Raw genomic sequence first — 17,793 nt, forward strand, 5'->3', positions numbered from 1 at the left:
CAGACTTGAGCCCGCAATAAACCTAGCTCAAAAAGAATAAGTTGGTGGACTACCAATCCGGCCTAGCCCAAACCCATTCTAGTAAGCCTCAAGCCTTAAGATCCAAGAGTCATGACCCATGACCCACGACCTACAGCCCACGGATCACGGACCCCGGACCCGAACCTTGCCCGGTCTCGGCGGGCGGGCAGGCGCACGCATGCGCATGTGTGGTAATTTTTCCATAACCAACGTGGACTATGGTCTTGGCCCAAGCCCATCCTTGAAGCATCCATGCCTCTCTTCCTTCGAAAAATTTGGATACCCCAAAACACTTATGCCCTTCTCATAATCTTGAGACTTAAATACCCATTAAAGCTGTCATCTACAATCAATGTGGGATTGGTAGTTATATAGAATTCCCAAAACCTCATAAATGAGGCCATCTTTATGAGACAATTTCTCATTCAATTCTCAATAGTTTTTGGTCATTCTTTATGTGGTGTAAATACCTTGTTACAAAGAATCTAAACTCATTTAATCCCACCTCAACCAATGGTTAGGACCTACTTTAATTTTACATTAAAGTTTACTAAAATCTATTTTTTTCCAACAATTCCTCACATGAATAAAAATGGACAGAATAAGAAAAATAGACAACGTTTACAACAAAGACTCGGAGAGAGAGAGAGCACACAAACAAAGCCTGCATTAGAAAAGGTAGCTGTTAGCCTTGAACCTTTCGTAGTGATTGCCTATCGGATTTACTAGCTGATCATTGAATGTGATGTCTTGAACTGTTCTGCCGTTTGTGTAAAATGAGACAACAAACCTCACATAGGAGTTAGTCCAACCATTGTTTTTGTTTTTATTTGTGTGTTCGCTATGGCCATGGAACATTAGCCTGGTTCAGTGAGTGGTTTTAAAAAATTCGACCTTACCAATTCTTAAAGAAGCGGCCCCACTTCACACTCACATAGGTGACCTATATAAGGTATCTTATGATACCATGGTTGAATATCATATCACTTAGGTCATTAAAAGCATTAGCTTAACCTTCTACCCTCATCGGGTATCACTGTACAAAGGAATGGGCAAGAGGATTTACCTCTTCAGTAACTCATCCATTACATGAAATTAGGTTGTCCCTTTGAACCTAGATCTTGGGATCTCCAGTCAACTAGGTTGGGTTTTCCGTTCCGATAATATTCCTAAAGGATGTTTCTACTAACTCTCGAGTTAATTCTTTGGTTAGTGGATTCGCAATGTTGTCCTTAGACTTCACATAATCTAGAGAGACAATTCCATTAGAGAGTAGTTGTCATATGAAATTATGTCTACAATGGATATGTCTAGACTTTCCATTATACATATGACTCTGTGCTCGTCTAATTGCCGATTGGCTATCGTAATGAATACAGATAAGATGCACAGGTTTCGGCCAATGTGGAATATCCTCAACGAACTAGTGAAGCCATTCAGACTATTCAGTTGCTTTATCCAACATAATAAACTAAGATTTCATTATTGATCTTGATATACACGTTTGCTTGGAAGATTTCCAAGACACGGCTGCCCCTCCGAGGCTAAACACATAACCACTAGTGGATTTGGAGTCTTTTATATCATATATCCAGTTAGCGTCACTATACCCTTCTAGTAGGCTATATCCCGGGTGTAGCGTAGATAACCTAACACCCGCATAATGCCTCTCCAATGAATGACATTTAGATTACTCGTGTATCTACTAAGCCTGCTAAAAGAGTAGGCTATATCCAGCCTTGTATAACTCATCAGATACATCAAACTTCTAATGACCCGAGAATATTCTAGCTGAGAGACACTCTCACCATTATTCTTAGTCAAATGTAGACTCACGTCTACCGGTGTCCTAAACACACTTGAATCTGATTTACCAAAATTCTCAAGTATCTTCTCAACATAGTGAGACTGAGAAAGTATAATATCACTAGATGTTCTGGTAATTTTAATACCTAGAATGACATCTGCAAGGCCCATATCTTTCATGTCAAATTTTGAGTTTAACAATCTCTTGGTAGTTTGAACCATTTCATCATTACTACCAACAATGAGTATGTCATCTACGCATAGACATAAAATGACATAACCTCTGTCAGTGTCTTTAACATATACACACTTGATTCTAAACCCATTTGACAACATAGCGTTGTTAAACTTCTCATGCCATTGCTTCGGTGCTTGTTTCAAACCATATAATGACTTGGCAAGCTTACAGATTTTCTTATTTTCCCCTGGAGCTGAAAACCCCTCGGGTTGTTCTATGTAGATTTCTTCATCTAAATCTCCATTTAAGAAGGTTGTCTTTACATCCATCTGATATATCTCTAGACCACATAAAGCAGTTATCGCAATCGCCATGCGAATGGATGTAATCCTTGTCACAGGTAAATACGTATCAAAGTAATCCAGACCTTCTCTCTGTTTGTATCGTTTGATAACTAGCCTAGTTTTATACTTATCAATTGACCTATCTGCCTTCATCTTTCTTCTAAAGATCCACTTACTCCCCAAGGCCTTACTGCCTGGGAATAGATCAACTAACCCCCAAGTATGGTTCTGTAAGATGGAGTCAATTTCACTATTAATAGCTTCTTTCCATAAGGGACTTTCTGGTGAAGTCACAGTTTTATGGAAAGTTCGAGATTCTCCTTCTAACATATAAGTCAAGAAGTCCGGGCCAAAGGACTTGGTACTCCTAGCCCTTTTACTCATTCTCGGCTTTTCTATTTTCTTACCTTGATCATCTAGTTGATCATCATCTTGATCATTATCTTCAAGTTCCTTCTCAGAACTTTGATCCTCTCATTGGGTTCGACAAGGAAATATGTCTTCAAAGAAAGATGCATTCCTTGACTCCATTATGGTATTCTTGTGGATATCTAAAATATCAGACTTGTGCACAAGAAACCTATATGCAATACTATTTGTGTATAACCAATGAATATACAATCCACGATTTTTGAACCTATCCTAACCCACTTGGGTGTAGGTGTCGCTACTTTTGCAAGACAACCCCACATTCGTAGGAAATTATAAGAAGGCTTCCGGCCTTTCCATAACTCATATGGAGTCTTGTCTACTTTTTTTCGAGAGATTCTATTTAGAATGTAATTCTCGGAGAGAATTACTTTCCCCCACAAGTTCTGTGGCAATCTAGAACTTAGTAACATTGCATTCATCATCTCCTTTAGCGTCCTATTCTTCCATTCAGCAATCCCATTTGACTGAGGAAAATAAGGTGCCGTGGTTTGGTGAATAATCCCGGATTGAGCACACCTCTCAATCAACGGTGATTCATGCTCACCACATTGATCACTTCTTAAAGCCTTAATCTTGCTGCCTAATTGATTCTTAACTTCATTCTTATAAAGAACAGATTTGTCAATAGCCTCATCTTTATTTTTCAACAAATATACATAACAATACTTAGTGCAATCATCAACAAAAGTGATGAAGTACTTATTGTTACCACGTGATTATATAAACTTTTAGTCGCACATATCACTATACACTAAGTTCAACGACTCTGAACTTCTTTCAATAGAATAAAACGAAGATCTTGTCAACTTCGCTTCAACACAAGTCTCACACTTGTATTTTGAATTAATCTTAAAAGATGGTATGTGATCTAACTTGATTAATCTACGTAAAGATTCAAAGTTCACATGTCCTAGTCTACCATGCCACAAATTGGAAGACTCAAGCATGTAAGTAGAAGAAGATGCAGCTTTATTCATCTTTGGGATAACAGTCATTACATTGAGTTTAAACATACCCCCTAACATATAACCCCTATTCACATACACTCCGCTCTTGACCTTGTTAGACTCCAAGACCATGCGAAAACCATGCTTGATGAGAAGAGACCCTGAGACAAGATTCTTACGAATGTCCGGAACATACAAGACTTCGTTCAAGGTCAGCTCATTTCTTGAAGTCAACTTTAGGACCACCTTTCCTTTTCCCTTAATAATTGAGGTAGCAGAGTTTCCCATAAACAACTTCGCACTGTTTGTAGCCGGCTTGAAAGTTGTAAACAGCTTCTTCTCGGAGCAGATGTGGCGTGTAGCCCCAGTATCAATCCACCATTCTCCTGGGTTTGATCCCACCAGATTTACCTTAGAGACAACGGCAGACAAGTGCATGTCACCCTCCTCATGGGAGTGCTCTTGTATATCTGCCATGTGAGCACGAGGTTTGGTCTTGTATGGCTTCTTCTACTTACGGCAGTCACTAGCCCGATGCCCCTTGCTACCACAGTTGTAGCATTTCCCTAAGAACCGATAACCAGGTTCTTGCAGCTTGTATGCCAGTTTTTTTACAACAATATCCCTTGGCCTCAGCTTTGAGCCCTTGTTCACAGGAGGCTTTTTCCTCATCCCAGAAGATTTGCCATACTCAATGACATTGGCCCTGTTTGGTACAGCTTAATTTCAGCTTATTTCAACTTTCAGCTTAATTTAAGCTATTTTGATGTGTTTGGTTTAGCTTATAGCTTATAGCTTATAGCTTTGTGGAAGTCAGAAAACAGCTTATTCTTTGAGTGGGGCAGGAGATGCTTTAAGAATAAGCTGGAAATCAGCTTAAGCTGAAAGTTATAAGCTATAAGCTGTTTAGGCATAAGCTATAAGCACTTTCCCACAGCTCTACCAAACAGGGCTATTAGCCGTCATAGAGGAGGTACTTCATCTTTTCTTTCTATTATCCTCCTCAATTCGGAATTGGACAACTACCTCTTCAATTGACATTTCCTTGCGCTTGTGCTTCAAGTAGTTTTTGAAGTCCTTCCAATCATTGGGAAGTTTCTCAATGATTACAGCAACTTAGAATGACTTGTTCAATGGCATCCCCTTAGCATGAATCTCATGCAAGATCACTTGGAACTCTTGGACTTGGCTTATCATAGTTTTTGAATCGATCATTTTAAAGTTTAGGAACTAGCCAACGACAAATTTATTTGCCCTGGCGTCCTCAGTCCTGTATTTCTTGTCTAGAGATTCCCATAACTCCTTTGCTGAGCTCTTGGCACAAAACACACTGTATAATGATTCTGCCAAGTTGTTGAACACATAGTTCTGGCAGAGACAGTCTGTCTACTTCTATGTGTCAAGCGCCATGACTTTCTGCTTGCCTGGCTCATTCTTTGCCACAGTTGGAGGATCCTCACTCAAAACCTTTGCAAGGTTCAGCATGGTCAAGTAGAACAGCATCTTTTGTTGCCATCTCTTGAAGTTCACCCCAACAAATTTCTCTGGGCACTCATGGTAACTAAGTGGTCCTCCCAGAACAGCCGGAGTAATGCCAGGGTTGACCACAGAGGTCACAACAGTAGGGGTGAGCAACCTAGTTGCCCCGGGGTTCAGATCCCTACCGACTTTAGCAGTAGCAGCATCGATGACAATTACTATTTCTGAAAATTACACCAGAATATCACTTTCTGTGTTTTCAGAAATTAAGCTTAACACTAGAAAATCCCACAGTTGAAAAGTTAATTCAAAATTAGTCTTACCACTAAATGTAGAATCGAATATGGTCAAGAATGTTCTCAGGAAGACTAGAGGGGTCACCTCGGTCCCACTTAAAACCCAGTTAATCTTTTGACAAAACTTTCAAAAGCATGTTGACTCTTAGTCCGTGATAAACAATTTAAAAATTAAATTTTCCTAAGAATGAACTAGGTTAAAACAAACTAAGGTCCAAAACTCTTACAAGCAATGTAAAAATTGCTAACAAATTACAAGCAATGTAAAATAATTGCTACAACAATATAAGCAAATAAAACTTACTTTTACAACTTGATAAACAAACCAAATAAATCTCAAGCAAAAAATGCTTAAAATATATAGTCCATAAATTTTGTTTGTGCAACCCAAATCTATTCATTTGGTTTTGGTTTTGGTTTTTTCATTCCTTTTCGCATTGGTATACCTACAAAGAAAGTTAGTAGCAAATCACAACATAATACAAAGCAACTAATTAAAAAAAAAAAACTTGTACTTAACCCTCATAGCACTATCATGAATAGCACAATTAAGTAAATTTAAAAAAAAAAAATGCAATATAAGTTACACACATAAAACTTAAAACTCCAAAACTAAATATACAATTTTAAAAATAAAATTTGTAACTCCAAACTTGAATTCAAACTTTAAATTAAAATTTGTAACTCCAAATTAAATTAAAACTTTAAAGTAAAAATTAATAATCATGATTTATGAATGAAATTTATTCACAATAAATACTTAAACTTATAACTCCCAAATAAATTAAAACTTATAACTCCCAAATAAATTAAAACTAAATTAATTGATAAAAGTTATTGAAAATTATAACACAATAATCATGTACATGAATTTAGACAAGCTACAAATAAAAAAAAATAAATAAATTTATAAATAAATTAAAACTAAATTAATTGATAAAAGTTATTGAAAATTATAACACAATAATCATGTACATGAATTTAGACAAGTTACAAATAAAAAAAAATAATAATAAATTTATAACTCCAAAATTAAATTAAAATCAATTGCCATGAATTATAAATGAATTTAAACATGTAAATAATGCTAGCAATTAAAATCACGCAAATTAGTAGAAGAATTTAACCATGTAAATTATATTATAAAATTATAAAATAAAATTATATTAGAACCAAATAGGGATACAAAATATGCAAGAGAGAAATAGCATTCTGATTAAATTATTCCGTTACATTGATGAATTGAATAAACCAACCATGACTATGTAATCAAGAATTCAAATAAGTAACATGGGCTATTTATATGCTACAGGTAATCTAAAACACACAAAATAATAGCATGCATATATATTCCTACAAGTGGTCGCAGAAACATACATATAAAATTATGCTAAATCACAAAAGTATGTAAATTATGTTAGAGATCTTGAACTACAAGGCATGAAAATTATTTATTTATTTAAATTACCTAAACAGTAGATTATAAATCAATTAGTGAATTATTAGAAAAATGGACTTCCACCAGTAGTATACAACTTATGTGCACTATTCAAATAAAATAATAGCATGCAATTAAATCATGAAGTTAACAGGGGCCATTCACCTTGTAGAAAACTGCTATGATACATAACCAATTAACAGTATAATTGTTTTTCAGTTAATAGATACAAGTAGTTCGATTTATTCAAATAAAGATGAACCTTTTTCTCATATTGAAACAATGACCTAGACATAACATGCTATCTAGTCACGGAAGCCAAAACCAATTAATCTTATACATGAATCTGAGTTATTTTAAATTACTAGATGAATCTATTTGTCCAATTTCATAGGAAAGCATATATAATCTGTTTTAAGTTTGTTATCCTATTGTACAATTAAACAAAATAAATAGATTCATAATTTATTAAATTAAATAAAAGAACATCAAATAAAATCATACATGATAAATTACATTGTAGAGCATAAACATGAAACAAGATTAATAGAAAAACATATTTAATCGAAATATGATAACACAAAATCAAACTAAATTCTGTGTGGTACCATAGTGTTCTTAAAACAGATTAGCCGCCTCACCGTGGGTGCTGGAGGAACGTCGACTTCTGTCTCCCAGGATAAGATGGCTTAAACCGGTTAACGCAGAAGCACTTTTTGTTAGCTTGGCGAATCGACAATGACAACACTCTCTCTCACACAAGAAAAATATTATACTAGTAAGCAAATTGACTATATGACTGGAAAGCAAAAACTTCTGTGTCAAACCAAAGAGGGGTAGGTCTCTTCTTATCCACAATGGAGGAGAGAGGGAGAGTCTCTAGCCATCAAGGCTGGCCACTAGTGGCCATTACTCCTGCAAATCTGCTGGAGTAATGCACAAAATTGATGGGAATTCAAAGTGTGAGTTACACACAATATACACATATGTATATATACATTTCTGCAACAGACTTGAGCTTGCAATAGATCTAGCCCAAACTAGACTCAAACCCAAGATCCACGAACCACGGACCCGGCCCGGTTTGGGCTAGCGGGCGGCGCGCGCCAATTTTGCCATAACCAACTTGGATCATAGTCTTGGCTTAAGCTCATCCTTGAAGCATCCATGCCTCATTTCCTTCGAAAAATTTAGATGCCCCAAAGGGCTCATGCCCTTCTCATAATCTCGAGGCTTAAATACCCATCAAAGCTTTCTGCCACAATCAATGTGGGATTGGTAGTTATACACAATTCCTAAAACCTCATTCATGAGGTCATTTTTATGAGACAATTTCTTATTCAATTCTCAATGATTTTTGGTCATTCTTTATGTGGTGTAAAGATCTTGCTACAAAGAATCTAAACCTATTTAATCCCACCTCAACCAATGGTTGAGACCTACTGTAATTTCACATTAAAGTTTACCAAAACTAATTTTTTCCAACAACAATAACTTGACATAACGTTAAGATTAGATAAAACTAATCCTTATGAGTTTAGGTATATCTCTTGATCATTCTCACTTGATTTTTTTTTGTAATTTTATCAGGCTCCCTCAAGCGAAAATGAGAGGTTCAAACCATGAACTTATTTTGGAGATAGGCATATTGATCGATTGAAAGAGGTTTAGCAAAAATGTGAGCTATTTGATAAGCTGAAGACACATCTCAACAACTCAAATAGTTACAACAACTTGACTTAAAGTTATGACTAGATACAACTAATCCTTATGAACTCAGTTACACCTCCTGATCATTCTCACATGATTTTTTTGCAATCTTATTAGCCGTGGTTTGACTAACATTTTGGAGCTAAATAATTACAAAAAGATAAAAAAGACTATATAAGTCAATAAGACAAAACACTACTTTTTACTCATAATCATTACACTTTTTTCTCTCACAAAAGTCAAAAAAGTCTCAAAACAAAAATCAAACGAGACTAAAAAAGTCAGGCTAAAAAAGTCTCAACGCAAAAAAGTTGACTAAAAAAGCCAATGCCAAATGAACCCTTAGGGATGTCATGAATTTTTTGATTTGTAAAGGAACACATCTAAATTTATTCACCATGGCAAAGAGTTGAATTTTAAGTAATTAATTCAATTAATATTCAACCGTTCACATCATTTAAGAATGATGTTATCAAACTGGTAGAAATCTCTATATTTACCACCCAAAATTTAGACCAAAAAAAAAAAAAAAAAACTAAAGAATAATATGACAATTTTTTTTTTTTCACAAATAAAAACCATCATTATTTGAAAGTAGAAGTCCGTATTGAATCACATCATTTTAGTATAAATTTTTTTATGTGATTTTTTATTATTTATATTTGCATTTTTTAATTATTTTCAAAAATATTATATTAGTCCCCCACATTATTAGTGTATGAAATTTTGTGTGTGTGTTTTGCATTTTATTTAAATGGATCATTTTTCTGTTGATAATTATTGATTAAAGAGAGGCATCCCATACCTTTCATGATCTATAGGTAGGCATTTCCTTCTTCATTATATATCATATCTGTTAGGAATGTAGAGTGACATGATTGACGAAATCTCAGTCAATCTTACACTAAAGTGTCTGTCTCTATTCTATATGTAACACATCTCAACTCACTCAAACAGTTACAACAACTTGACATAACGTTATGATTAAATACAATTAATTCTTCTGAGTTACTTGATTTCTTTGTAATCTTATTAGGCTTCCTCAAGCGAATAAGAGAGGTTCGATTCGAACCATGAGCTTGTCTTGAAAATAGGTAAATCGATAAGTTAAAAGAGGTTTAATAAAAATGTCAACTATTTAATAAGCTAAAGACACATCTCAACGATCTCAAATAGTTACAACAACTTGACTTATAGCTATGACTAGATACAACTAATCCTTATGAGCTCAGTTACACCTCTTGATCATTTTCACTTGATTTCTTTCTAATCTTATTAGTGATGTCATGAATTTTTTGATTTGTAAAGTAACACTTCTAAATTTATTCACGCGTGATAGCGAATTGAATTTTAATTAGTTAATTCAATTAATAATCAACCGTTCACATCATTTAAAAATGATGTCATCAAACTGGTAGAAAGCTCTATATTTACCACCCCAAAAAAAAAAAAAAAAAAAACACTCAGAGAATAATACAACAAAAATTTTTTTTTTTTTTACAAATAAAAACCATCATTATTTGAAAGTAGAAGTCCGTATTGTATCACATCATTTTAGTATAAATTTTTATGTGATTTTTTATTATTTATATTTGCATTTTTTAATTATTTTCAAAAATATTGTATTATTCCCCCACATTATTATTGTATGAAATTTTGTGTGCGCGCGCGCGTTTTTTAGTTTATTTAAATGGATCATTTTTCTGTTGATAATTATTGATTACAGAGAGGCATCCCATGACTTTCATGATGTCTAGGTAGGCATTTCCTTCTTCATTATGGGGGTGTTTCTTTCAGCTTTTCAGAGTAATTTTATGACTTTTAGTTTTGAAAAAGTTATTTTGGACTGTTTGGTTAAACTTATTTCAAACAGTTTCTGATTCTAACAGCTTATTTTAACTCAAAAAAGCTGATTCTGAGAAGCTGCTCACCCCTTGCTTCTGATTATCAGCTTCTGCTGTGGACATGTTAATTTATGGTTATACTCTTAAATTTTTTTATTTTTTATTTTTTTTAAAATAGAAAAAGACTCAAATGGACTATAGATTATTATTATTATTTTTTATGAGAAATGTAGACAAATAAAAAATAAAAATTAATTGAAAATGCTATTTCACAACTTATTTAACAAATACTACTCAGCAACTTAAATCTATAATCCAACAGCTACACCAAACAGATTAACAACTTCTGATTAAAGTCATAATCTATAATTTATTAAGATATAATCTATAAGCTGTTTTAACAGCTACACCAAACAGGACCTATATATCATATCTGTTAGGAATGGGTGTGTATGGGCTAACACGTTGGTCTAGCTTTCCCAATATGACAGTTTTCTTATCAAATCTAGTGAATTTACCCTAAACGTAACCATGAATAACTTTTGACCCAAAAAAAAAAAAAACACTTCCCCCAAGTTTGAGGGGGAGTGACTGAATTATTATGTAATTTGATTTCAGTTCAATTTTTAATTGGATTAACTTAAAATTTAACGAAAATTTTAGACATAAAATTGATGCAATTAAAATTATAAAAACTATATTGACACAAGATAAAGTACAAGAATTATAGGTGTAATTTGTTCTTCTTTTTAATTTAATTTAATTTTTTTTTGAAGTAACCCCACAATCAAAAAAAAAAAAGAAAAAAAAGAAAGAAAGAAAGAAAGAAAGAAGGAAAGGAAAGGGAAAAGAGAGATTTCCTCACATCACAAATTAATATCCAACCACATACTGGGCTAGGCCCATGAAAGTCAACAGAGACTAATTTCGTAAGTGATTGGGAACATTATTTCTAAAGCAATTATTAAGTGGGCTAACAGGTCATGGGCTTCTTTATTTGTGTATTGGCCCCTCACCCACTACCACTTGTGTTTTTGGTCAAAAATCCAATTAAAGCCCATCGTTGTTTGGATTCTTTTTTGAATAGTGGGTTGGATAAATTTGGGCTTCACTTACGGCCCAATATATCTAACAAAGCCCACATAACAAGCTTCTGGGAACACTCTCAAAAGAATTGAACTAGTGTTTTACTGTCGCGGCCTTGGTTATTTTTAAGCTATTTGTGCGGCACTTAGACATCACGCTAAAGTTCCAATCTTATTGACAATATATATATATATATATATATATATATATATATATATTTTTATTTAAAGCAAAATAAATTTATGATGAATAATTTTTTTTTTGTCATTGGAAATCATTGGGAAAATATTTAATATTTGAGAGTCTATTGTATATCAATTAATGTTTATTTTTGACATTCATCGCTTAATTACAAAACATTAAAATGAAAATTCTTAATAGACAAGGAAAAAACAATTTCTCCTTGACAAACATTCCAAATTATTAAGCACAGGTTGTTAAGGGGGATCGGTTAGACATATAAAAAGTTGAATTATGCATCCAAATCATTACATTTTGAATTAGTTATCAAATCTTAAGAAGATTTGCCACACTATCGACATGAAACTATAGAGAAGTTTTTTTTTTTAGATGGGAATTATAGAGCGGTTTTAATGAGCTCAATTTGCTGACATATCTTCGTTGCCTTGAAGCCTCGTCATGGCCAGATATAGCAGCAAAAAGTACTCTCCGATTTTTTTAAATTCTTCCCCCAATAGATTTTTCCCAAAGGAGTAAATCTCCAATTTTTTCAGCATATTTTAAAAATTCTTGAAATACTCAACATATTATGAATTATCCTTACTTTCCCCTATTTTTTTAATTACCCAAAATTATTACAAAATGGAACTCATATTTTTTAAGTTGAAGAGGATGTAATATTACATTTCTTATTCAAAAGTTGTATTTTTTGTGAGTTATTCATGATTGTCAAGCTATTACTGCCAACAGTTTTATATACCCTTTATATGTAATCATGAAACCAAACTTTCAAGACCATTAAAAAAAAAATTAGGGTCCATATTTAGAAATAACTGTGAAGGATTGGCTACAAATATTTCCAAAATGAGGAACATCCCATGTAATAAAATTACAAATGCATTTGTATAGTCAAATATTATTGCCAACATAAGAGTTTAAACACAAAAAGGTAAATTACACTTTTTACTCTAAAATTTTTACTTAAATTTCACATTCGTCCTAATTTAAGCTATCCTAACATAAGCTACTGGCCTATTTAATGTTTTATCTATTTACTGTATATTTTATAAGAGAATAATTTTAGGAATTTTTAGACAAAAATGCCCTTGTATTGGACCTCAAAGTTTAACCCCTCTCCATTCAAACTTTTCTTTCCATCTTTTAACAGCAAGTAGAATTAAACCCTACTCATTCACTCCAACGGTCCAGCATTACCACTAAGGGTCAACTACTATTATTTTTACCTATTCAAAATTTGGAAACTATCCATATTATTTGGAGGAAGGCGAAAATCCCAAGTTATGAATTAGCATGACAAATGATAATGTTAAAACTCAAAATGTTGCTTTCACAATAAATTTACTGTTTCTGCTTCAAATGATAAAAGCTAAAATGGAATGGAAACATCAATTATTTTTGTGGTGTCGTCATCAACATTTGCATGGAATAGCGACTTTTTTTATTTTTATTTTTATATAGTTGATAAGATTCAAATCTTACTATCCACTCAGCAATGGTTTTGGATTAATCTTATTTGTTTTCACCGCAAAATATCAGTCAACTCTTGATCAATCTTAGATAGAAAGAAGTTGGAGATCAGATTAGCTAGAAAATCAGAAAATATGTTATTACTGAATGTCAACCATCCAATGCTAGTATAAATATTTTTGTGAGTATATTTTTTGATTACTTAACATTTCTGAGTTGGAGATAGGGCATACTAGTCATATTACATCCACAAATGAAAATTAAGCATTCATACAAGCAATTAACTCCATGACTTAAAGTTCTCCACAATTCCCTCTCCTTGAGTAATCATAAATATGTCAAATTGACTTGGGGCGCTCCATTTTTTATCCATGGAATCTCCCTTATAGCAAAAATGACATTTGATGCCCTAATTACCCTTCTCACAAAAAATAGTTAGTGTTAATACAAGGGCAAAGAAGGAATTTCACACCTTGAGGGGTGGCAACAACAATGGCAGTGAATTTCAACAAGAAACAAACTTTCCATCTAATTCACAAAATTATAGTAATGTGTCATTTAGCAAAAATGATTAATTACTGGGGATTTAATTACCTCCCACTAACCTCTCCTACCCCCATCACCTCTCTTTTTTACATTTTCTCATAGAGAGGAAGCTGAGGAGTTACAGCCACCTCAGAATCTTAGCTCTTGGATGAACTTCTAGATCAACGGCTATAAACCCTTCTATCTCCTCACAAGGCTTACAACAAGCCCTTGTTTGTCCCAACTTTCTTTTAAGGGATCTCTCTCTCTCTCTCTCTCTCACAACACAAGTAGAGTAGAGAGAAAAAAAACTCAGACAACCTTCCCTAAATCAAAGCAATTTTTGTTGCTTAAAACCAGTCCTTTCTCTTCTTGTTTTCAGTCTCCTTCAAGCCTCTCTCTCTCATGGAAGGTGATGGTGAATTAGGGTATGGTTATTTACAAAACAAACCTCCTTTATATCGACCCAGTCCTCCATTAACAGCCATAGAGAGGTTCTTGTTGGGTAATAACAACCATTTCTCTCTCCAACCAACTCCAAACATTGTAAAACGCAATGAACCACACATTCCTTCAAGTGGTTTTCATGGTTTTTCTCCTTTGCGTGGTGCAATTGGTAGCTTTTCAGGCAGATTTTCGTGGTCGTGTGTGCCGGAAACTAGCTTCACAGACAGGCTTAGGGAGACTGTTAACCGGGCACAAAATACAAATCTTAACGTGGGTTTGAATGAAGAGAACATATCAGTGCCGACAAAATCTAAAGGGGTTGTGAAGACAGTGAAATATAGGTCTTTTACGCCTCAGATCAAAGGGAAATGGACTGATGAAGAAGATAGGTGATCTAACAAACCCTTTTTCCCCTTTCTTTTACCCCTTGATTTATCTTTTTCTTTCTTTCTCTCTCTCTCTTTTTTTTTTGATCGACAAAAAAAGAGAATTTTTATCTCAACTCGGAATAGGACTACATCAAGAAAATAAGAATTGAGGAACAAAATCTCATCACTATATAACATATATCAGTTAGTTTGGCACATGCAATATGAAAAATTCAGTTGATGTTGAATATTTTCTTTAATGTTTTTTTTTTTTTCCCTTCTTTTTTCTGTTTGTTTTGAAGGAAGCTGCTTAAATTGGTGAGGCAACATGGAGTGAGAAAATGGGCTCAGATAGCTGAGAAAATGCTTGGCAGGGCTGGAAAACAGTGCCGGGAGCGATGGCACAGTCATTTGCGACCCGATATCAAGGTTTTTTTATTAATTTTGTGTGTGTGTGTGTGTTCTTTCTCCTTATGATTTTCATAATTTGAGGTTTTAAAAACCACTTTATCTTTTCTTTTATGATTTTGTTAAAAATATGTTTTTTGCTATTTTGCACAACTGATCATCAAGAAATTGAGTTTCTTTGTTTCAGAAATGAAGGATTCAAAAATCTAAGAACTGAGATTTGGTTTTGATTTGTGTAATTTTTCAAGTAGTCAAACCAGTATAAACCTTACCTTGCCTAATTTTGTTTTCCTTGTATTTTCAACATTTCTTTACAGGATTTAGATTGCCGAGGATTTATATTTTCTGTTCATCTCAATGGTTTTTTTTTTTTTAATAGATTATTGCTATTGAGACCTAAAAATTAAATCCACTTTTATCATTAGGTCTAAAAAATGAACTTGTATATCATTTTTTTTTTTAACTAAAGATTTTTTTACATATTAGACTTGACATGAAAATCTTATGGTGAGTTTGAGTTCAGTTTAAACCATTTGACATTTTTCCTTTCATTTATCACCAAAAAAATGTTAAATACGGCGGTGATACAATTTCATTTTCGGAACACGCGACCAAGTGAATTTGCTCAGTATGTACAAAGATAGTGTGTCAAAATATATATATATATATATATATATAGAAATTCAATGAATATAAAAATGTTAGAGAGAGCAACAATGGAATGCATGATGATGATGTAATACAAATATTGAAGTTTGTGTTTTGAAGTATTTATGTTTATTTGTTTATTTTCTTATTATTTGTTTTTTTCCTATTTTTTAAATGCATAGACGCACCTTATTTTGTGTAGTTGGCAATTAAAATACTCTTGTTGAGAATAGTCTAGACTCTTAGGTCATGTTTGATTCACAATACTAATAGTGAGGTATTAATAATCCTATTAAATTAGTGTGGTATTAATTATCCCACCCCTACCCCATTACTAATAATCCTACAAATTTGTTGGATTAATTATCCATTGGATTAATAGTCCTAAATCAAAATGTCAAAACAAACATAGGATGATTGGGTCCACGAATTAATAATCCAAATCCCATGCTTTAATCCTTCCAATCAAACATGCCCTTAAGGCTTGTCGTTCATCATTTATCATCACTTTGACATGCAAAGCCATAGTGTGGTCAGTCCATTGCCTCCTCCTAATCTTTGCCTCCTTCATTTTCATGTGAGTTTGAAACCTCTTTTCCGACAAAGCACCAATGTTGTTATAGAAGTGTCCACCTTTAACATCTCTATATAAAAAGTTTTTATCAAAATTTCAATATTTATCAGGGTTTTAAATTGCAGCTGATATGAATTCTGATGCCGTTAGTTAAAATGTTTGCTTTATAACACAATGTGCTTTGTTTTTGGTTTCTGGATGAGTTGTGTGATCAGAAAGATTGTTGGAGTGAAGAAGAAGAAATAATGTTGGTTAAAGCTCATAAAGAGATTGGCAACAAATGGGCAGAAATTGGAAAGCAAATCCCGGGAAGGACTGAGAATTCAATCAAGAACCACTGGAATGCAACCAAAAGAAAGCTGAATTCAAAGGGAAAGATCAAGAAATCCGAGGCTCAGATTAGAAGGGATCTAACTCGATCAACTATACTCAAAAATTACATTAAAAGTCTGAATTTGAGCGATGCAGGTACTGACATTGCCCCTCCTATTACTGGAAGCACCACCACCCCTGCTGGCTCCACTGTCACTGAAGAAGATTTCTCAAACTCTCTTTCGCTTCCGCCGGATTTGTCTGAGGAGTCCATCGATAACTCTCCTCATTTCATGTACCAATCATATGATGACGAACTCAACTTCATGACCAACTTCTTTGGTAACAAAGATGACCAACTACCACCACCACCACCATCCATTGATAACAACAACAAAGACAAGGGTGTAATTGAGTCTCCAACGGTTCAAAATGATCATGCCAACAATGTTTTGGGCCACTCAGGCCTTTCGGGCGTCAATTCCTTTGGATTCAATAACAACAATGGTGATCACCAGTTCCTCAATGACAAGAACAATGGTGATCATCAGTTCGTCAATGACATGATTGTTGGAGGTGGTGGCTTTTCCTCTTCCACAACTGAGCCAAACATGTTCATAAATACCCATATTGAAGAACCACGAAAAACCCATTTGTCTTCTGACTTTTACCTCCCCAATCTGTTTGATGGAGCCACCACTACTTCACCTTCCATGGGTTGGTACTATCATGGTAACAACAGGGTGGATTCTCTAACTGGTCAAGCTTCTTCAAGTGGGAATGGGAAGAAAGATACGGATTTGAAGGAGATGTTTGCTGCTTCTCACTTCTCTCATGGTGGCAATGGCAACCCTAACTTTGTGCTCTAAGTATATGTACTCTCCATCCAATCTTTTCTTTTAATATTAGGCAATGGCGGTTAGATTTGGCTTCTTTCATATTAGATTCAGAGGTTGTTTGAGATGTTCTAAATAAGTGTATTTTTTGACTTTTTATGAAATATGAGTTGGGTTTGAAGTGATGTGATAGAGAGATGATGTGACTTAAATAAGATGATATGACTTAAATAGGATAGTAACTTTTTAACTTTTTTTAAAGATGCCAAACTTAATCTAAATATCCAGTCAAAATTCAAAAAGATTGTGGACTCCATAACAATAGCTGTCATCATGGATCCACAACTTTTTGTCAAAATTTAAACTGACCAACAAATCTGACTGAAGAGAAAGTTGAACTGATTTCTAAAAACTAAGCAAAGTGCC

At 33.8% G+C, this 17,793-nt stretch overlaps 1 protein-coding gene across 1 annotated transcript; it reads left to right on the plus strand.

Moving 5' to 3' along the window:
* Positions 1 to 14,179: 14,179 nt before the first annotated feature.
* LOC114257718 (transcription factor MYB64-like) lies at positions 14,180 to 17,400 on the plus strand. Its single transcript, XM_082904952.1, has 3 exons — positions 14,180 to 14,610; positions 14,892 to 15,018; positions 16,435 to 17,400. The coding sequence occupies exons 1-3, from the start codon at positions 14,180 to 14,182 to the stop codon at positions 17,398 to 17,400; spliced, it is 1,524 nt and encodes a 507-aa protein (XP_082761078.1).
* Positions 17,401 to 17,793: the final 393 nt, after the last annotated feature.

Source organism: Camellia sinensis, chromosome 14 (assembly GCF_055761805.1).
Source record: "Camellia sinensis isolate YWXY chromosome 14, ASM5576180v1, whole genome shotgun sequence".
Classification (NCBI taxonomy): Eukaryota; Viridiplantae; Streptophyta; class Magnoliopsida; order Ericales; family Theaceae; genus Camellia; species Camellia sinensis.

Excerpts from the sequence above, each read along its gene's own strand:
- LOC114257718 (XM_082904952.1), top strand. The coding sequence starts at position 14,180 with ATGGAAGGTGATGGTGAATTAGGGTATGGTTATTTACAAAACAAACCT. Across the intron at positions 14,611-14,891 it reads TGGACTGATGAAGAAGATAG|GAAGCTGCTTAAATTGGTGA; the intron begins GTGATCTAACAA and ends TTTGTTTTGAAG. Across the intron at positions 15,019-16,434 it reads ATTTGCGACCCGATATCAAG|AAAGATTGTTGGAGTGAAGA; the intron begins GTTTTTTTATTA and ends TTGTGTGATCAG.